Source organism: Simochromis diagramma, unplaced genomic scaffold, assembly GCF_900408965.1.
Source record: "Simochromis diagramma unplaced genomic scaffold, fSimDia1.1 OVJJ01000344.1, whole genome shotgun sequence".
In the NCBI taxonomy this organism is placed as follows: Eukaryota; Metazoa; Chordata; class Actinopteri; order Cichliformes; family Cichlidae; genus Simochromis; species Simochromis diagramma.
In genome coordinates, this window is record NW_024387375.1 from 7,706,863 (window position 1) to 7,723,504 (window position 16,642).

The 16,642-nt window shown below is 41.2% G+C and overlaps 2 protein-coding genes across 13 annotated transcripts in view; one reads left to right on the forward strand and one right to left on the reverse strand.

Annotated features, from left to right (window-relative positions):
* The window catches only part of cbl (Cbl proto-oncogene, E3 ubiquitin protein ligase), a 34,017-nt gene extending 27,811 nt beyond the window's left edge, over positions 1 to 6,206 (forward strand). For all 3 annotated transcript variants that reach the window (XM_040008875.1, XM_040008876.1, XM_040008877.1), the window contains 7 exons: positions 66 to 197; positions 665 to 1,081; positions 1,491 to 1,579; positions 1,785 to 1,982; positions 2,069 to 2,157; positions 2,511 to 2,750; positions 4,039 to 6,206. In XM_040008875.1, the coding sequence (XP_039864809.1) occupies positions 66 to 197; positions 665 to 1,081; positions 1,491 to 1,579; positions 1,785 to 1,982; positions 2,069 to 2,157; positions 2,511 to 2,750; positions 4,039 to 4,328 (1,455 nt within the window). In that variant the 3' untranslated portion in view covers positions 4,329 to 6,206. The remainder of the gene's footprint in view (positions 1 to 65; positions 198 to 664; positions 1,082 to 1,490; positions 1,580 to 1,784; positions 1,983 to 2,068; positions 2,158 to 2,510; positions 2,751 to 4,038) is intronic.
* Positions 6,207 to 9,469: 3,263 nt separating this feature from the next.
* The window catches only part of LOC120719586 (cell surface glycoprotein MUC18-like), a 47,330-nt gene continuing 40,157 nt past the window's right edge, over positions 9,470 to 16,642 (reverse strand). For 3 of the 10 annotated variants that reach the window (XM_040008880.1, XM_040008882.1, XM_040008884.1), the window contains 5 exons: positions 15,168 to 15,206; positions 13,657 to 13,692; positions 13,140 to 13,263; positions 11,106 to 11,217; positions 9,470 to 10,991 (listed from right to left, as the gene is read on the reverse strand). In XM_040008880.1, the coding sequence (XP_039864814.1) occupies positions 10,989 to 10,991; positions 11,106 to 11,217; positions 13,140 to 13,263; positions 13,657 to 13,692; positions 15,168 to 15,206 (314 nt within the window). In that variant the 3' untranslated portion in view covers positions 9,470 to 10,988. Of the gene's footprint in view, positions 10,992 to 11,105; positions 11,218 to 13,139; positions 13,264 to 13,656; positions 13,693 to 15,167; positions 15,207 to 16,214; positions 16,284 to 16,642 lie in introns of all 10 variants that reach the window. The other 7 variants (XM_040008883.1, XM_040008886.1, XM_040008887.1 and 4 more) reach the window with 4 other exon arrangements.

A 16,642-nucleotide genomic window follows, 5' to 3' on the forward strand; every position in this document is an offset into this window, starting at 1 on the left:
CTGATTGTGTTTGAATAATGCTGATCAGATGAAATCTGTGTTTGGCTCTTTTGTGCGTCATCCAGGTGGAGCGTCCCCCATCACCTATGTCTGGGACTCCTCAGTCCTCTCTTCCCCCGGTGCCTCCCAGACTAGACCTATTACCGCACAGAACTCCCAACCCCCCTGGTGCCTCCAGCCCTGGAGTCAGCAGTAAGGTAACTAAATGTACACAAGAAGGGATTGTAAAAACTTACAAGTCTAATATTGATGTCCAGTCTATGTACAGTAGAGTGTGTCATGGCTTAGTGGGTGCCTAATCCTAATCTACTCAACTTTTGTGGTGGGTTGTGCGGTCACAATCATCAGGGCATTTTATGTTCAGATTTCCTTCTCTGGGAAACTGCCATATTTCCACATTTTTATTATCTTTTAAATGTAGATAAAATGAAACTGCAGATGAAAAGCTTGATTATTCTGCACATGATAAACAGCATCTTTGCTTGGTGTTGTTCATCTAAGTTGCGTGTATTGTTGGAAATGATGACTAATGCATAAACAGTGGCTTTCTTGCTAAATGGATTACTTCCAGCACTGAAGATAACAGCACAGAGCTTTCTTTGGTTTCACATTAATATCGCATGTAGTCTAATTGAGATCCCTCCTCCTTGGTTTTTCCCTCCAGGCACCATCTCATCACAAAGACAAGCCTCTTCCCCTTCCCCCAGCACTGCGTGATCTCCCCCCTCCCCCTCCTCCAGACCGTCCCCACACAGCCGGGGCAGCCCCTGATGGACGGCTTCAGAGGCGGCCCTTGCCCAGCACACCCGGGGAGCCCCCTCGCGATAAACTCCCTCCTACACCCCCAAACCGGCCCCTGTCTGACTGGACCTCCAGGCCGGTTCCCAAGGCTCCCACCTCCTCTTCGTCATCCTCTTCGGTATCCTCTTCGTCCACCCAGTTCCCCTGTCTGGGCGGGGACCTCCGAGCAGGTGTCAGGGAACTCTCCAACAGGCACTCCCTCCCCTTGGCACTGCCCTCCGCCATGGACGCTCGCTCAGACTCCCAGAACAACAGCTCCCTCAGTCTGGACCACCAGCTGGTCAGAGCAACCACAAAACACAGCACATTCAACTGCCGTTTGATTCATTTGCTGGCACACACATCACTAAAGTTATTACTAACTTTCCAAACAAAACTGAAATTATTCAGAATACTGTTTATATGGATTCCAGTAAATTATGTTATCTGTCACAAAAACAGTGACAATGACATTAAGGTTGGCTTTTTACTTTTTGGACGAGCAGGCCTAGTCTTTTTTGAGAGTTTAAAGTCTTTGGTTCCACTGTATTCTGATTCATAGTCTTCTACTTTACTACTGGCATGTCTGTGCAGGTCTAAATCCTAAGAGCTGCCTTTAATGTGTTTAATTTATTTATGATTCTTAGTTTTAACTACAAAAATATTTGTCTTCAGTGTTTCTAAGATGCCATCTTTTGTTTCCTTTTCAGAATTTTTCCACGGGAGTTGGTCAAGATTACGACAACCCCAGAGTCAAACCTTCTGTCTCAGCCAACGCCATTTATGCACTGGCAAACAGGTACGTTTCAGTGCTGCTGAAAGCATCTCAGTGGAGTGGATCTTATCTTTCCTGAATCACTGACATGCTCTTTGCTTACTTGCAATCCACAAAGCTGTACAAATTACCTTGTTTGAAGTTGATTTATACTCAGTACCTTTTTTAAGGATCATTTTACATAATATAAATGGTGCTTAATAAATAATATTCTTGGATCTGACTGCAGAGCGTCCCCAGCTACAGCCAGGCCAGCAGGAGGAGATGAAGGAAATGACAGTGATGATGAGTACATGATCCCCTCTTCTCGGCCCGTTCTGCCCCCCATCCCGACTCCACTCATGGGGGAGACCCCACCAATCCCAAGACCCCCACAGCCCATGTCAGCAGTCCCGACACAGACCCAGGCCTCTGCACTGAACACACGGTACTCAGGCCTTTCTATTACTCTCTCGCAGCACATAAGAAAAATAAACTGTCTCTACTGATTTATTTTTGCTTTTGGCCTTGCAGGCTGATTCTGGACGATGTACCTCATTCACTCCAAATGTATGAAGCCATGTTCAACGCCCAGCCCAGGTCACAACAAGCGAGAGATTCAGGTATTTGTGACCCACTAATCTCAGCTGGGCTTTGTGGGGCAGGGCCGTGTGCAGTGTTCAGAGCAATTCACTTTCACGTAATACTTTGAATATGCAAAAATCTTATGTTTTTAATCAGACAAGCCTCATCTGGATTTTCTGAAGTTTTATTTATTTGCTAAAACCACTGCACATCCTGGGAAAAAACACCTCTGTATTGACATAAATGTGACTTATACTTCTGACTGTGCTTGTGAGTTATCTGAAACTGTTTTAGACAATGTTAACCAGATGAAATTAAACAGGTTAAGGTCTCGAGCATGTATTAAACTTTTAATCTCTCTGTTTGATGTCATATTCTGATTTCCTTTCAGACTATTCAGATTTGCCCCCTCAACCAGTGAGTAACGGTCCCAGAGACCATGAGGCTGACGACGGGGAAGAGGAGGAGAACGGCTACGATTTCCCAAAACCCCGACTGCCTTTGCCTCCCGCCCGACGGACCCTTTCAGAAATGGGGGGGTCTTTGTCTTCATCTTCTTCATCCTCCTCATTATGCGCTGCAGCAGCTTTCAATCGTCTTTCTCTAGATGCGGATGCTGGAGCGACAGCGTGTAAGTTTAACAGTTTATTGATTTAAAAAAAATTTTTTTTTGTTTTGTTTTTTTTCTCTTTACTATGATTTCGGTTCTTTATCAATAAACATACCCATGCTTGCCACAGGTGATTTTAATGTTGTATTTCTACTTGCGTTTCATCTGTTATTCAGCTTACCCTGCTTAAATATGGACTTCTAAGTGCTTTGACATTTTAAATGTTTTAAAAGTTTTTTACGTCTGGGACAGCAGCTGCAGGGAAACTGCCTGTCTCTTAAAATCACTCGTATATAGCAATTTTATAACTACAGCCTTCACGTCCTTTCTGGCTCAAAATCAGCAAAAACTGCTGATGAATCAATAACTCGACGTCCAAAAGTTCTTTGACCAGATCACAGCCTGAAAAGTCAGCTAAAGCATTTTGCTTCCTGGTCTGGGGCCAAACATAATGCAGATTTTCCAGAAGCTCTCTGGAGTTAATATTAGACTCAGCTCTGGACTTTGATTGTCATGAATTGATTTCTTTTACTGTACATCATCTGCATTTGTGGGTGCGTGCAGATTCAAAGAAAAGTAAAGACCAGTAATTACAGAGAGCTGTTTCGTTACATTAGTGACCTTAAAATAGTTTTTTTTTTTAAATCCAAAGCGATGTCCTCAGAATGGTGGAAACAACCTGATGTGGGATGACCTGCTGTGTCATCAGAAACCCGTAGTGACCACACAGACGTCTTCCTCCAAAGACTGCGAGGAGCTAACACAGCAGTACTTGCCTCAGCAGACACAGCACGGTGTGAAGAAAGAAGTTAAAGCAGAGAGTAGATAAAGGGAGCAGTGTTTTAGATGACTTAGGAGAGACTCCATGTTAGAAGCACCACCTCTGAGTTTAAGTGTTCAGGTGTTTGCTGATGAGACTGTGTTCATTATATCCTGGCCTCTGTTGTGACTTGACATTTACTGCTGGAGGATGATTGCAGTGTCTGATTGTTCCCATCTTCAGTCTTCATGTCTAAGGATCAAAGAGTGCTCACACAGTCTGATTAACTCTGAGATTCGAGCTGAACCCTTATGACTGGTTTATTGAAAGCCACTACACTGGAAAGGACATCAAATGTGTGTTAAGATAAAAAGTTCATAGCTTACCTCAGTGATCAAGATCCTTTTTTCCACATTATTTTCACATTATTTCCAGTAGTTTTATTTTCTGTCTTTGACCCACACTGGCTGTTATGTTTAAAACTAGTTTATGTTGGTTGTCATTCCACCAAAGCCAGACCCTTTGATTTCACTCTTCCCATTTCCTCAGCCTTCCCAGATCCAATGGAGGCACCAGAGAGACCTCCAAAGCCCCTTCCCAGACGAATCAATTCCGAGCGTCGGGCCAGCCCAGTCCCCCCCACTCCGCTCGGCGGCGGGGCAACAGGAGGAGAAGCCAACCCACAAATCAGTAGCGAGATCGAGCACCTAATGAGTCAGGGATACACTCAGCACGACATCCAGAAAGCACTGATGATTGCACAGAACAATATCGAGATGGCCAAGAACATCCTGCGCGAATTTGTCTCCATTCCCTCTACCGCGCACATTCTCACATAGCACATCCTCCCGCCTCTCTCCTGTTTGCTCTCTTTTGCCTAGCTTGGCCCAGCCTGGTTTGGTTTAGGCTGGCATAGACCAGCCCGAAACCCAAAGCCACTGCCTGCAGCACTAGCTCCAGTGCTGGCTGACACCCTACGCCCCTGTGGATTTTTAACTGGCTGTTACTCCAGCAAGCTCGCAGTGTCTCGGGACTCTCGCCCTGCACTCCACACGCTTTCACAGTGTCTGGCCTTCTTTGAACTGCTGCAGCCGGCCTCTTAGTTTTCAACAACATCTCCGCAGGACTCATCCCGTGCGGAGCAACGACAAATAATGGAACGCCGTATAATTGCAAGGCTTCTGTAGGAATCTCGGAGAGATGGATTCTTATCCTTTCATTTTGAAGCCTCTTGCTGAAAATGTAACCAACACCTCACAAAGAAAACTAAAATGTATGTCTATATGAAAATTTAATATATGAGTAAATATATATTAAATGTGTGTAATATATACAGTACGTGCATATATAGTATGTGAAAATGATCGCAGCTTTGAGGGTCACGGTTGTTACAGGCGAAAAAAGGGCAGATGGGACCAGGTTAAAGAGTCGGTTGGGAGATTTCTGTAACTGGGTGAGGACGAGTCGGGGTGTCTTCCTCACCCGGGTTTGTTGGTCAGCAGCAGTTTGGGGGGGGGAAGAAAGAAAGGAAAAAAAAAAAAAAAACATGCCGCAGAGCTTCTTCATTTGGAATTCAGTCTGTTATGGCCTTCGATTAACTGTTGCTTTGGTACTTTTTTTGTTTTAGAAACTGTGCTTGTTTTGTCATGTTGTTGTTTTTTGTTTTTTTCAAAGTAGCATGAAGATGGTTTCAGGTCTGGACTGTTGGTGTGTGTGTGTGTGTGTGTGTGTGTGTGTGTGTGTGTGTGTGTGTGTGTGTGTGTGTGACCTACACCTCATGCCCTGCTCTTAAAACGAACCCCTGTTCCTGTACAACATGAATGTGGAATTACACTCTGTGTACTCAAGACTCGTGCTCTGTAAACGTACTACTGCTCGAACTTGTGTGTCAGGGCCCAGTGTAGCTGTAGAGCCTGGCAGTGAGATTAGAGGACGTACTAATGTTGACGCCCCTGCAGTACCAGACAGGCTGAACGCTTTTTTTTTTTTTTTTTTTTTTTTAATCTTTTATCATTATTATTATTTTTGACTAACTTCTTAGGCTGACTGGTTCAGATTTCTATCTCCAGCTCAGTCCGGTGTTACAAAAACAACAACAAAAAAAGTCATTGATTTTACTTTGATAATATATTATTGTAATATGATCATAAATATTGTTATTATAATTAATTCAGAAGTGCTTCACTGCTGCTACTGTTGTTAGTGCTAAACAATTAAGACTTCAATGTACAATTGTGAATATTGTGTTTAACCGTCATTCTGCTTCTTTAAAGTGACAGTATCATGTGTTTCTCTAGTCTGTAATGTAGCATACTTGAAAGTACAAGCGACTTGTGAGCACGCAGCTCTATCAGGTCGCAAATCTTCAGTGTTTTTCTTTTTCTTTTTTTCTTAACATATATATAAATATAAAATATACTCTGTAAGTAGAATCTGTAGAGGAACAGAAATATCACAAGCAAAATGTTCTGGGAATGGAAACCAGACGTTTTGCAACAGATTCAAGCTTCTCTTTCACATCGGTTTCCTTCCTCTGTAGGAGTTCGTCCTGCTGAAAGGGAGCGACTGCCGAGGCTTTTTAATCGTAGGCTCATGGGTTTGTTGGCGCACCCCTCCAAGTCTACAGAAAATCAGTGTTTGGGCCGACTGTAAGAGCTAACTCAGGAATAATAATGTATGTCTGAACAAGTGGTGTTCACCCTGTCTGTCAAAAAAAACAAAACAAAAAACAAACCCAGAAGAGACTCATATTGGCATAGACAGCAGCTCACCTGTCCAGTTGTCTGTTCATCCAGGTGACATGTAGCCAAAAGTTTCCGCGTAATGAAGTCACACAAGTAGCCTATTACTCATTTTGGTTTGTCATAACTTGCACATTAGTGTTTTTTTTTGTTTATTTCCAGTGTTTGCAGGTTTATAAAGACAGCAGCTTCATTTCCAGGTACTAATTACGAATGCATTATGAGGAATTCATCCAAGCAGCTTCTAGGTACACTGACTGAACCTCTCCCAGCATATGAAGAATGTTTTTTGGGGGGGGGGTTTCACCCACCCTGGGAGTGCGTGCATCGTGTAAGTCAGCCCTGTCTTATTCTGGGTGTCTCTGCATGTTGACTGGAAGCTTTGTGCTGTCTCACCCTCTTTTATTTCATTTTGGGGTCTTTTTTTTTTTACTCTTCCTAGTTGCCTTGAGAAACTTCTTGAATGATGTTTAATGGACAGGAAGCTCCCCTCATATCATCAATACTGTACCAGTGTGTGTTTATATATTAAGGATGGCATGTCATTGTCATGTATTATTTACCGTTGTTTTTGCACATTATACCAGTTTGTGCTTTGATACTGTCACTCTAAAGAAAAGCAAATTGTATAGAGTTAGATATGAAAAGAGGAAGAAAATGGCTGTTATATTTCATTTTGCATTCCTGTACATGTATTTTGTTCCAAAGGATTTGTTTACTTATGTGAATAATTCAGTGAGCAGTGCCATATGTTTTTGTTTTTTAGATGTTTTTTGGAAGAGCATTTGTTGGTATAGATGTGTACCTGTTGGTCTCCGAAGGCAAAATGATGCGGTATTGCTTGTGTTAATCTGTCCTCTATGCTTCTTCAGCCTCATCAGGCCTCAGACTCTGAGCTTGATGCTAACCAGGGGTATTTCAGTTATCTGCCAGAAGAGGGAGCTGTTGTTCCACACGGCTGCATTGCTTCTCAACAGTAAAAAGCTTTTTTTTTTTTTTTTTTTTTTTTTTTTTTTTAAGGTTTTTAAAGCTCATATCAATTTGGAAGTATGCACAGTGCTGTTAATAAAATGACAAGCAAAAGCCTTCAGGTGTCTCTTTCCTCTGTTCACACATATATTCATATTTAGCTTTGTATTCCTTAAAACAAAACTAAAAAAAAACTAAAACTGGGGGGGAAAGTCATTTTCCGTGTGTAGCTCCAGTCAGAGTGCACAAGCTTCAGTGATTTTCTTGACTTGGCTGCCATTTGGCAATAACTTTTTAAGGTAAAACTAAATAGAAATTTGAATTTCATCCTTTGGCTCAGGCAGGAGTGGCTGAGAAGACTCTAAACAAGTTAACAGCAAAGCAGATGAAAACTGAAAAAGAGCAGTGAGTGATCAGAACTGCAGACCGATTCAGTGCTTTGGTGCTATTTTTATAGTTGATACTCTTGCATTTTCCATTGTGATGCATTTGGTAATTGCATTAAAACCCAAAATGTGATTTGGCTGCCCGACCAGTAGATCACATGACCAATCATCAAATAAAACTTCAATGTAACCTAATAAACTTGCCTACTGTTTGTAAAGGGACTGCTAAAGGATAATCTGCTTATTCATGCCTGCTTTGGTGTGGATGTTACAAGTAGGCACTTTATAGGCATCCGCTGTCCATGAACTCCCCTTTTAAATTCATTCAGATACTAATCAGAGTATATTTCTTTGATAGAACACCTTGACTTAAAAACAGTCGCACATTACTCATTTAATGCTGGAAATTTAATTCACGCCATGTTCAGCAGCTATAGGTTTTTAGTTGTGTGCACAAATGCTACACTGTCATGTTTAGCAGACCTACTGTGCAATACCTAAAACTCATATTACTAATGTTCATTAACAGTAATATTTGACTATTTGCCAGTTATTTGTGAGACAACATCCAAGAAAAAAAAATATTTGTGGTAAAACCAGTAAAGAACGATTTTTATTTCTACCTAAAATTCACAAGGCTCATTCTTTAAAGTGGACCTATTATGCTGAGTTTCTGCCTCCACATTTTTATTATTAGAGGAGAACTGAATGACTCCCTGCTCAAAATTATCCTCATTTACATCAAATTGCACTTTGTTCATCGAGAACAAGGGTGCCAAACTCATTTTGACCAGTTAAATTTGCTCTTTCCGTCAGTGTAAAGAAGTTTATCGCACATGTAATCCCCAAGAAATTTTAATATAAGAAAAGAATTGCAATTTCAATAAAACATGTCCGTTATTCTACATGATGCTCCTTTGGGCTTACATTTTATCTTAATGCTGGTATCTCAAGACTGTCCTATATTTCTAAAATGGAAACATTTAGTTGATTGACAGTATGTCTGTGTACCTGAAATGATCGTTTTTATTTTGGATGCTTGCGTTATTTTATTTTACAAACAGAATGATTACTAGGGTCAAAATTAGTAGCTCCCTTGTGCAGGCCAGCCAGTAATGTTCACTTTGGTCTTCTGGAGGTCATTCTTCACCAGGAGCGATGTATGTTTTGGGTCATCGTTGGAAGACGAAGCAATGGCCCAGACCTGGTTTCATTTCTGACCGCTTTAGGTTTACTTTTAAAATCTTCACGCATCCTCCTTTCTTTATGATGCCTTCCACCATGACAAGATTTCCAGTTTCAGACACACTGAAGCGTCCCCACAGCATTATACTCCCACCATCGTGCTTTCCTTTGGTTGTATGCCTCTCCTTTCTTTCTCCAAATATAAGCAGCATCTCTAGTTTCATCTCATGTGACTAAAGTATGTGCTTCCAGTATCGTTCAGTCATTCTCCAGATTGTTCTTGACAAACTTCAGTCTGGCCTGAAAGTGTCTCTTTGTGCATAATTTGAATTTTTCTTGGGCTGAAAACTCACAGTGCGTCGCTGTGCAGGGCTCCAGTGATGTCTTTACCTTCTACCTCTGTCAGGCTCGTCCTGTACTCTGCGGCTCTCTTTGAATTTTTTGATGACACTTCCCAGTGGTACCTTTTATATAACTGATTTCTTTTGTTTTTAAGCATGATATTTTCTCAAGTGACAGCTCAAACCCATCCTAATGATTTTACACTGTGTGTAAATTGGAAGGTAACCAAGTTTTACCTTGTTTTTAAAGGTTTTGACCATTACAGAGTAGAGGCACATCATGGCACAGCAGTGATTTGTAGTATGGCTAAATAAAAAAGGTCATATTTTTATGTCAGCAGACACATTTCCAGTTATGTTCATTTAACAGTCCATTTTTATTTGGTAGAATTTCACACACAAAAAACTACAAACAATCAGATTTGTTGTTAAATATGTTATAATGTCTTCAGTGATATTATAACATATTTTATCTTTCAGTCTTTAAAAAGGCATTATACATTGAACAGTGGTCACACGCACCAACAGCAGAAACAAAACAGAGGCTTAACTGTCTTCAAACATGATTTGCATATGCGGAGTCACAGTCAGTCCCCTCTTCTCAGTAGTGAAGTCTAGTCTAGTTACCGAAATGAAAAAGAAAGGCTCTGGTTACACTTAAATGAGGAGTGGTTGATGTTTTAAGGCATCAGGGCTGAGGGGCATTCTCATGCCTCTCTGGGACACAACAGTTTTCAACAGTGTTTCAAGTTTTGCTCGATACATGAATTTCTTCATTCGTCACACAGAAATGTCTTTTTCTTATAAAGAAGGAAACATCATGCCGTGAACCCACGTGTATTCACCAAACACCAATACTCTCCAACTTTAAAATTTCAAAAGAAATGATTACAGAAGTGAAGCATGTCATGAACGTATAGAACGATGAAAGATGGTGGCTCCTTCCACAACAACAAAGCCTGCATGAATCACCAAAGAAATCAGTGCGCTGAACATTAAATATAACAATAAAAAAAATGGCTTCGAATGTAGATTCTAAGGCATCGGTCGTTTATAACTGGACTGCATAACATAGTCAGATTTGTTCACCTGCCTCACAAAATGACTAGTTAATATACTTTACACTCCGCAGGTTGTGTGAAAGTTGAGCGTTAGAGGAATAGATATCAAAATAATGTGAAAGATACGCGATTCAAATTTTTCTTTCAGAGCCAATATTTGGTGAAGCTGTGAACTGGCTGTAGAGGTGAGGCATCGCTAGAGCTACAAAAACAATTCAGTGTAAAGACAAAATAATAAAAAGAAAATATCTACTTAAACTCTCCTTGCTATCTTCCTTAAAAAACACAAAACCCCACCACACTATCTTGTCTTGCTTTTTTCTCTTTTCCCCCACATTGTGTTACTTTAAATAAAGAAATATATACATAGATAATAATATGTACATTAGCTCAGCTGTTTCAGGCTGCTCTTCGGTGACTGAAGGGGCTTGAGGTGATGCTTTTTGGGGTATAAAAATAGTCCCTGGTCGGCTTTGTGCTCTAATTATTGTTCTGTGGACTATCAGCAGTACACTGTGAGGAGAATCTGCGGCATTCCTTGGGGTTGAAGGGAGATTTCTTAGTTCTGAAATGAAACTTTCCAACCTTCTTCATTAAAGCTCGAGATGCATTCCAACAGAGGAGCTGGCACGTAAAGGGCAGAAAGAGAAAAAGCCATAGCTTGGAATAACTTCATTTGTCCTGATAGTCACGATTGGAATAAAAAGCTGTGGGTGCTTGAAGGCAGCAGCGGGGCCTGAGGCTGAGAGGGGAGAACGGGAGCAGCCGTCGGTGTGTCACCTCCTCACTTTCACGCGTGCAGACGCTCATCGGCCTTTACTGCAGAGAGCAAACAATCGCAAAAGAGAAAGTTTGGGTGGGGTACTGGTAAGTTTGATATTCAGTAGAAAGACCATTCGATTTAGCGAGTTCAGTTCAGGATCAGATACGTACTTGGTCATTTGGTTGTTGCTTTTCTCCGTTGACCCCAAGGAGAATCGCCTCCTCTGTGTTGTCGCTTTTCATCTCCACCACTATGTTATCTTTGCTGGACTTCCTCTTACTGCTGCAGGGTCAAGAACAAGTCATAGTTATAACTGAACCTATCTGAAGCTTTATGCATTGTACCTGCTCACATAAAAGGGGGCGTCACTTCGTGTGTCCTTTAAAGCCACACAAAAAATAATAAAATGAGTATATATATGTACACATTCATCAGTAAGTGTATTGATTTTACCATGTACTCCCAGTGCTGCTGAATATTTCTGGAAATCACAACTGCACATTAAAAAAAACTTTAAACTTCATCCATTTAATGAAGGGTCTGGAACTGACAGCCACCGTGTTTTTTACGCATTTTCTGCTTCATGTGTGTAAACTGTGACAATGCCAGGTTACTGTAATTTTACAACATGGCTTTGGTAGTGTTACGAAGACACAGGTTTATTACTAAAGTACTTCTGGCAGGTGTATCACTAATATCACAAAATTCAAATTATGCCTGCAACGATCGATCGAGTAATTCGAGGGATTCAATTATAGCAAAAGAAAAGCGAACTTTATAGCTGCTCCATCCACTGCTTTATTTTACACAGAGAAAAATCTGCAGTAAACTTCATCAAGTTGATGATGATGAGATGATGAGATAGCCTTTATTTGTCAGTTGCAGGTCTTTTGCCCACAACCGAGTTGTATTAAAATGTGCAGATGATCTATTAACTTAGTCTGATACCATGTTTAAACGAACGGCAGCCGCCCTTTTTACATGGAGGCGATACCTGCAGCAAACAGGGGTGAGTCTACACGGGGGGGAATGGGGTGTAATAGACCCATTGATTTTTTTAAAGTCTTTCATAACATTTTTCAGACTGAAAGTGAAATAATATAAAATATTGCGTTAATATTTAAAAATATAAAACAAAAGCTTTTTTCACAAGCCAACAGAAATGTACACGGGCCATTAAAACTCAGCGTAAAGGTAAATTTTTTTATGCCTTAGTTTGGATTTCATACATGTCTTATTTTATTGACTTCAACTGTACTTGAGATTATTTATATTTTTTGCATTTAAGAAAATGTTTTCTTTAGTAATTAAATTTAATATAGCAGGTCATCAAAGGCTTGTTTCCTTTCGTATTTTTCTGAACACAAACTGTATCTAAAAGATGGATATAGACACCCTAGTTGTCGCCCCCTGCAGGCTATTACAGAGAATGCAGCTTAAGGCACTTCCTGACTGGCTTCTCCTTTTAGACACTTTTATATCAAAGGGTCATCTATCATCTGTCTGCTTTCCCAGGAGTTTGGCTGCTAGTCTTTTCTTTTCATCACTTCCTTTTTCCCATGCTGTAAAACTCAATGCAGACATCATTGTTCTAGTCCAATCATCTTTCTGCCAATCAGCCTCCACTCTACATACCTTAAATTGCCCTGCTCATCTCTCATCTCCCTTGTGCAACCAACCTCTTCCCCATCGCTGCCTCACACAAGTCACTCAACCCAAGCCTAGACCAGGGGTGGGCAACTCCAGGCCTCGAGGGTCGGTGTCCTGCAGGTTTTAGATATTACCCTGGGTCAACACACCTGAATCAAATTATTAGTTCATTACCAGGCCTCTGTAGAAGTTCAATACATGTTGAGGAGGTAATTTAACCATTTAAATCAGCTGTATTGGATCAAGGACACATCTAAAACCTGCAGGACACTGGCCCTCAAGGCCAGGAGTTGCCCACCCCTGGTCTAAACTCTGGGGGGATTCTGCCCTAATTCCTATCACTGCTGGGATTTCATTCGGCTGTGATGGGCCATCGGAGTCTAATCACAACATAGCATAACTGAATTTTCTACATCGATGCATCATGTTCAGTTCTTTCTAATGGTCTAGAACTACAATACTGTGATACAGTCCAGCCATAAAATCACATTTTAATGTCTCCTTATGTGGACACATTGTGTGTTTATGCATGGAACTGCTGTCATTGCACTTACAAGTCTTGCTTGCCAGATCGGCCGCAGATCCTGCCCTTCTTGTACAGGAAATAGAGCACGCTTCCCAAGATAGCCAGAAGGAAGATGGCGATGATGATGATTGCGATAACAAAACCTTTGCTCTCTATTGGAGAAGAAGCACAAAACACCCACAGCTTTACTTACTGCACCCGGATTTTGGAATAGAATGACAGCAGGAGACAGGATAGTCTGATACAGGTGGAGATACAGTTTGCAATGCGTCTAAAGAGAGTGTGGCAGTAGCATCATTCAGGTGACCCTGAAAGATAAAGAAACGAAGTGGCAGTTTATCAGGGCTGCAGGAGCAGCAGTGCTTTTACAACATGCGCAGGAAGAGGTGAAGATGATGAACAACCCAATGACGCTTTGATGTTTTGTTCATCACCAGGGAGGGTTCTCGTGAAAGCTAGGAGGCGAGAGAGCGAGAAGTGTGCTCACAGAGGAGAAGTGGAAGGAAGGCGGTAGAGAATCTGCAACAGCAGAGTGATGTACAAACCTTTCTTGATATTTGGTGATTTGGTGGGCGTTTGAACTGAGAAAAACCAAATGAACACAGGAATCAGTGGGCATATGCACATAAATACTTCATATAATACTCAAACACAGTTTAGCTCAGGGACACGTGGCCCACTTTGATCTTAAGTGGGCTGGACCAGTGAAATGCCTCTTTCACATTTAATCTCCGAGATGTCTTACATATGCAGTTTCAACATTCAGATTTTCAATGACAAACGTTTAAATGACAAATGTTTAAAATTGCAGAGAAAGATCTGGCAGTTGATTGCCCAGTGATATGAATGGCAATGGAAGCGGTCTTTATGAATAGGAAAAGCTGTAAAACGTGAAAATACAGTTAAAAGTTCAAAAGCTCCTCCTTCCAAAGTTGTCCATTGGGCCAGATTGGAGTCTTTGCTGTGTCAGCTCTGGCCCGCGGGCTTTTGGTTGACACCCCAGGTTTGTGTTGCTGATGTTCAGCAGAGTCCTGAATAAATGTTTTATTTCAGAGGATCTTATCAGTGTTTTGAATCTAAACATCAACTTTGATATGCAAACTGCGGTCAGCAGCAGAAGAGTCATTTTCCAGAGGGGCCCTGTTTAATCCCGTTTATCAACGCTTTGGGAGAAATGTGGACTCAGAGCAGTTTTCCTCTGAGGGGCTGAAAATTTCCTGGCGTGACATATAAACAGAGAGCAGACACAGAAAAACACAAAGCAGGACCCATAATGGGAGTCAGGAGACTCACTCTGAGTGCATTTAAAGCATCGGCTTTAAATGCACTCAATGATGAGAGTCACAATGATGCATGTACGTGTGTGAACCTTTCTCTTTTTATTTCCACATCATTTGCAAACATGACTTCATTCTCAAACTTTAAGACTACATTAAAACAAAACGTCTACATTTATAATAACCCAACACGCAGAACAGCAGTCGTGACAATAAATTAATAATTAAGACACCCTGTAACAACAACAAACCTCACTTTTAATGACCCTATCTATCATACCACAGTGGTAACTAAGGCCTGCAGGTGTTTCTGAGTTTGCCTCACGCCTCCTTGCTCTTATTCTTTCTTTCTGACTTACAGTTCAATCAGTTCCATTCAGTTTTATTTATTTATTGCCAATTCACAACAATGGTCGTCTCAAGGCACTTGACTCTGCAAAGTAAAGAGCCAACAATCAGCAACAGCCACCTGCCGTGACTGGGTGTAGGCTGAACGGGAAGAATAGAGGGGAAAAAGAACGGGAGAAAACAGAGAGGGTGGACAAAAGTTACAGCATGCAGCAGTGGCACATAAATGCATCAGGAGTGAAAAAAGGTGTGTGGAGAAGATCAAGCCCTATCTAAACTTTAACAAAAAGATTAATCCTAATGTGAAAATGATGGAGGGCAAATATCTCCTGAATCCAAACTGGGAGCTTTTTGATAAATGAACTACCTATTTCTGTCAACCAAGTTTAATTATGCATTTTGTAGCTGATTTAATTGCACGGTGGTCTTACCTGGGTCATTGACATAGTTAGTTGATGTGTTTTGTGTAACTGAAAGCAGGCAGAGGCACAGAGAGGAGGTTATTTGGGTCACTACACAGGGGCGCACATTTAACATCACAGAGGTTAACAGTGTCAAAAGGTCTGTATAGGTTCTCAGTCATCAAGGACATGCGAGCTATGAGTTCTTAAAAAGAAGGCAAATGGACTTGTGTAGCTTCACATCTCATCCAAGAGGCTTCTTCAGTTCTGAAACAACTGGCAGAGATTTAAACCCCACTGGGAATTGTCTCCTTGGAGGTTGAAATACCTGGGAAAGGATATCAAGACTGTGTGCCAATTTATTTAGAACTGAAGAAGCCTCTTGGATCAGAGTCGAAATGTCTTCCCAAACCTAAAGAAGTCCAATTGCTCTTTTTAAGCACTTAAGACATCAGTGTGAAAAAACAACAACACAGAGAGGAATATGAAAAATCACAGACAACACATTACAACACTTGGCAAAGCTCAGCATCTTTAGATCAAAGTCAAAACACACAGAGACACGGATGTGAACGGGGGGGACACGAGTAAAAGGGAAAAGTGAGGGGACTTTCATTTATACAGCAACAGTTCTTCAAGGTGGTTTATGTAGGACCCAACAGTGCTAGAGAGAAAACCTCAACATCAGAGGATTCCCCATTAGCACTCGGCAACAGTGGGAAGGAAGAACTCCTTTTTAACAGGAAAAGGTGCAAATGCAGCCAGTAAGTTCAAAGAGAAGAGAAAAAAAGAGAGAGAACAAAACACAAGCTACAGGAGAGAACTGACAAAACTTAATAACATGCATTAGAGACATATTACGGGAGAAATGCTCAGTGCATCATGGGAGGTCTACCAGCAGCCTAAATCTATTGCATCATGAATAAGGGATGTCTCAGGGGTCACCAGATCCAGCCATAACTATAAGCTTTATTAAAAATAAATGTTTGAAGCCTCGTCTTAAAATGAAATAAAGCCTCATAGCGGATTTGAGTTCCATGTCAAAAATCAGGCACAGCAGAATGACTGTGATCTTACCGGTGTCATTGATAAAGGTAATGTTTGTTGATGGTATGGTAGTATTGGTAGTTGATGTGTTGTATATAACTGAAAGCAGGTAGAGAGGAGGCGACTTCTGTTATCACACAGGGGTGCACATTAAACATCACACGGGTTAACAGTGACAACAGGAAACAACACAGAGTGAAATACAATCACAGACAACATGTTGGAGCGTTGTTTTAACTCAGCCACATTGGAACGTATTTATTTTTGCCATGTTTTAAGGTCATGCCAAAGCATCTCCATCTGAATTCAGTCTGGACTTTAAGTAGTCCGATCCTAAAGCTTCACTGTGTGAGTCATTCAGAGGTGGACTTGCTGGTGTGCTCTGGATCATGGTCCTGCTGTATAACCCAGTTGCTCTTAAAAACTGCATGTTGTTCTTACTATTTTTGTCTAACATT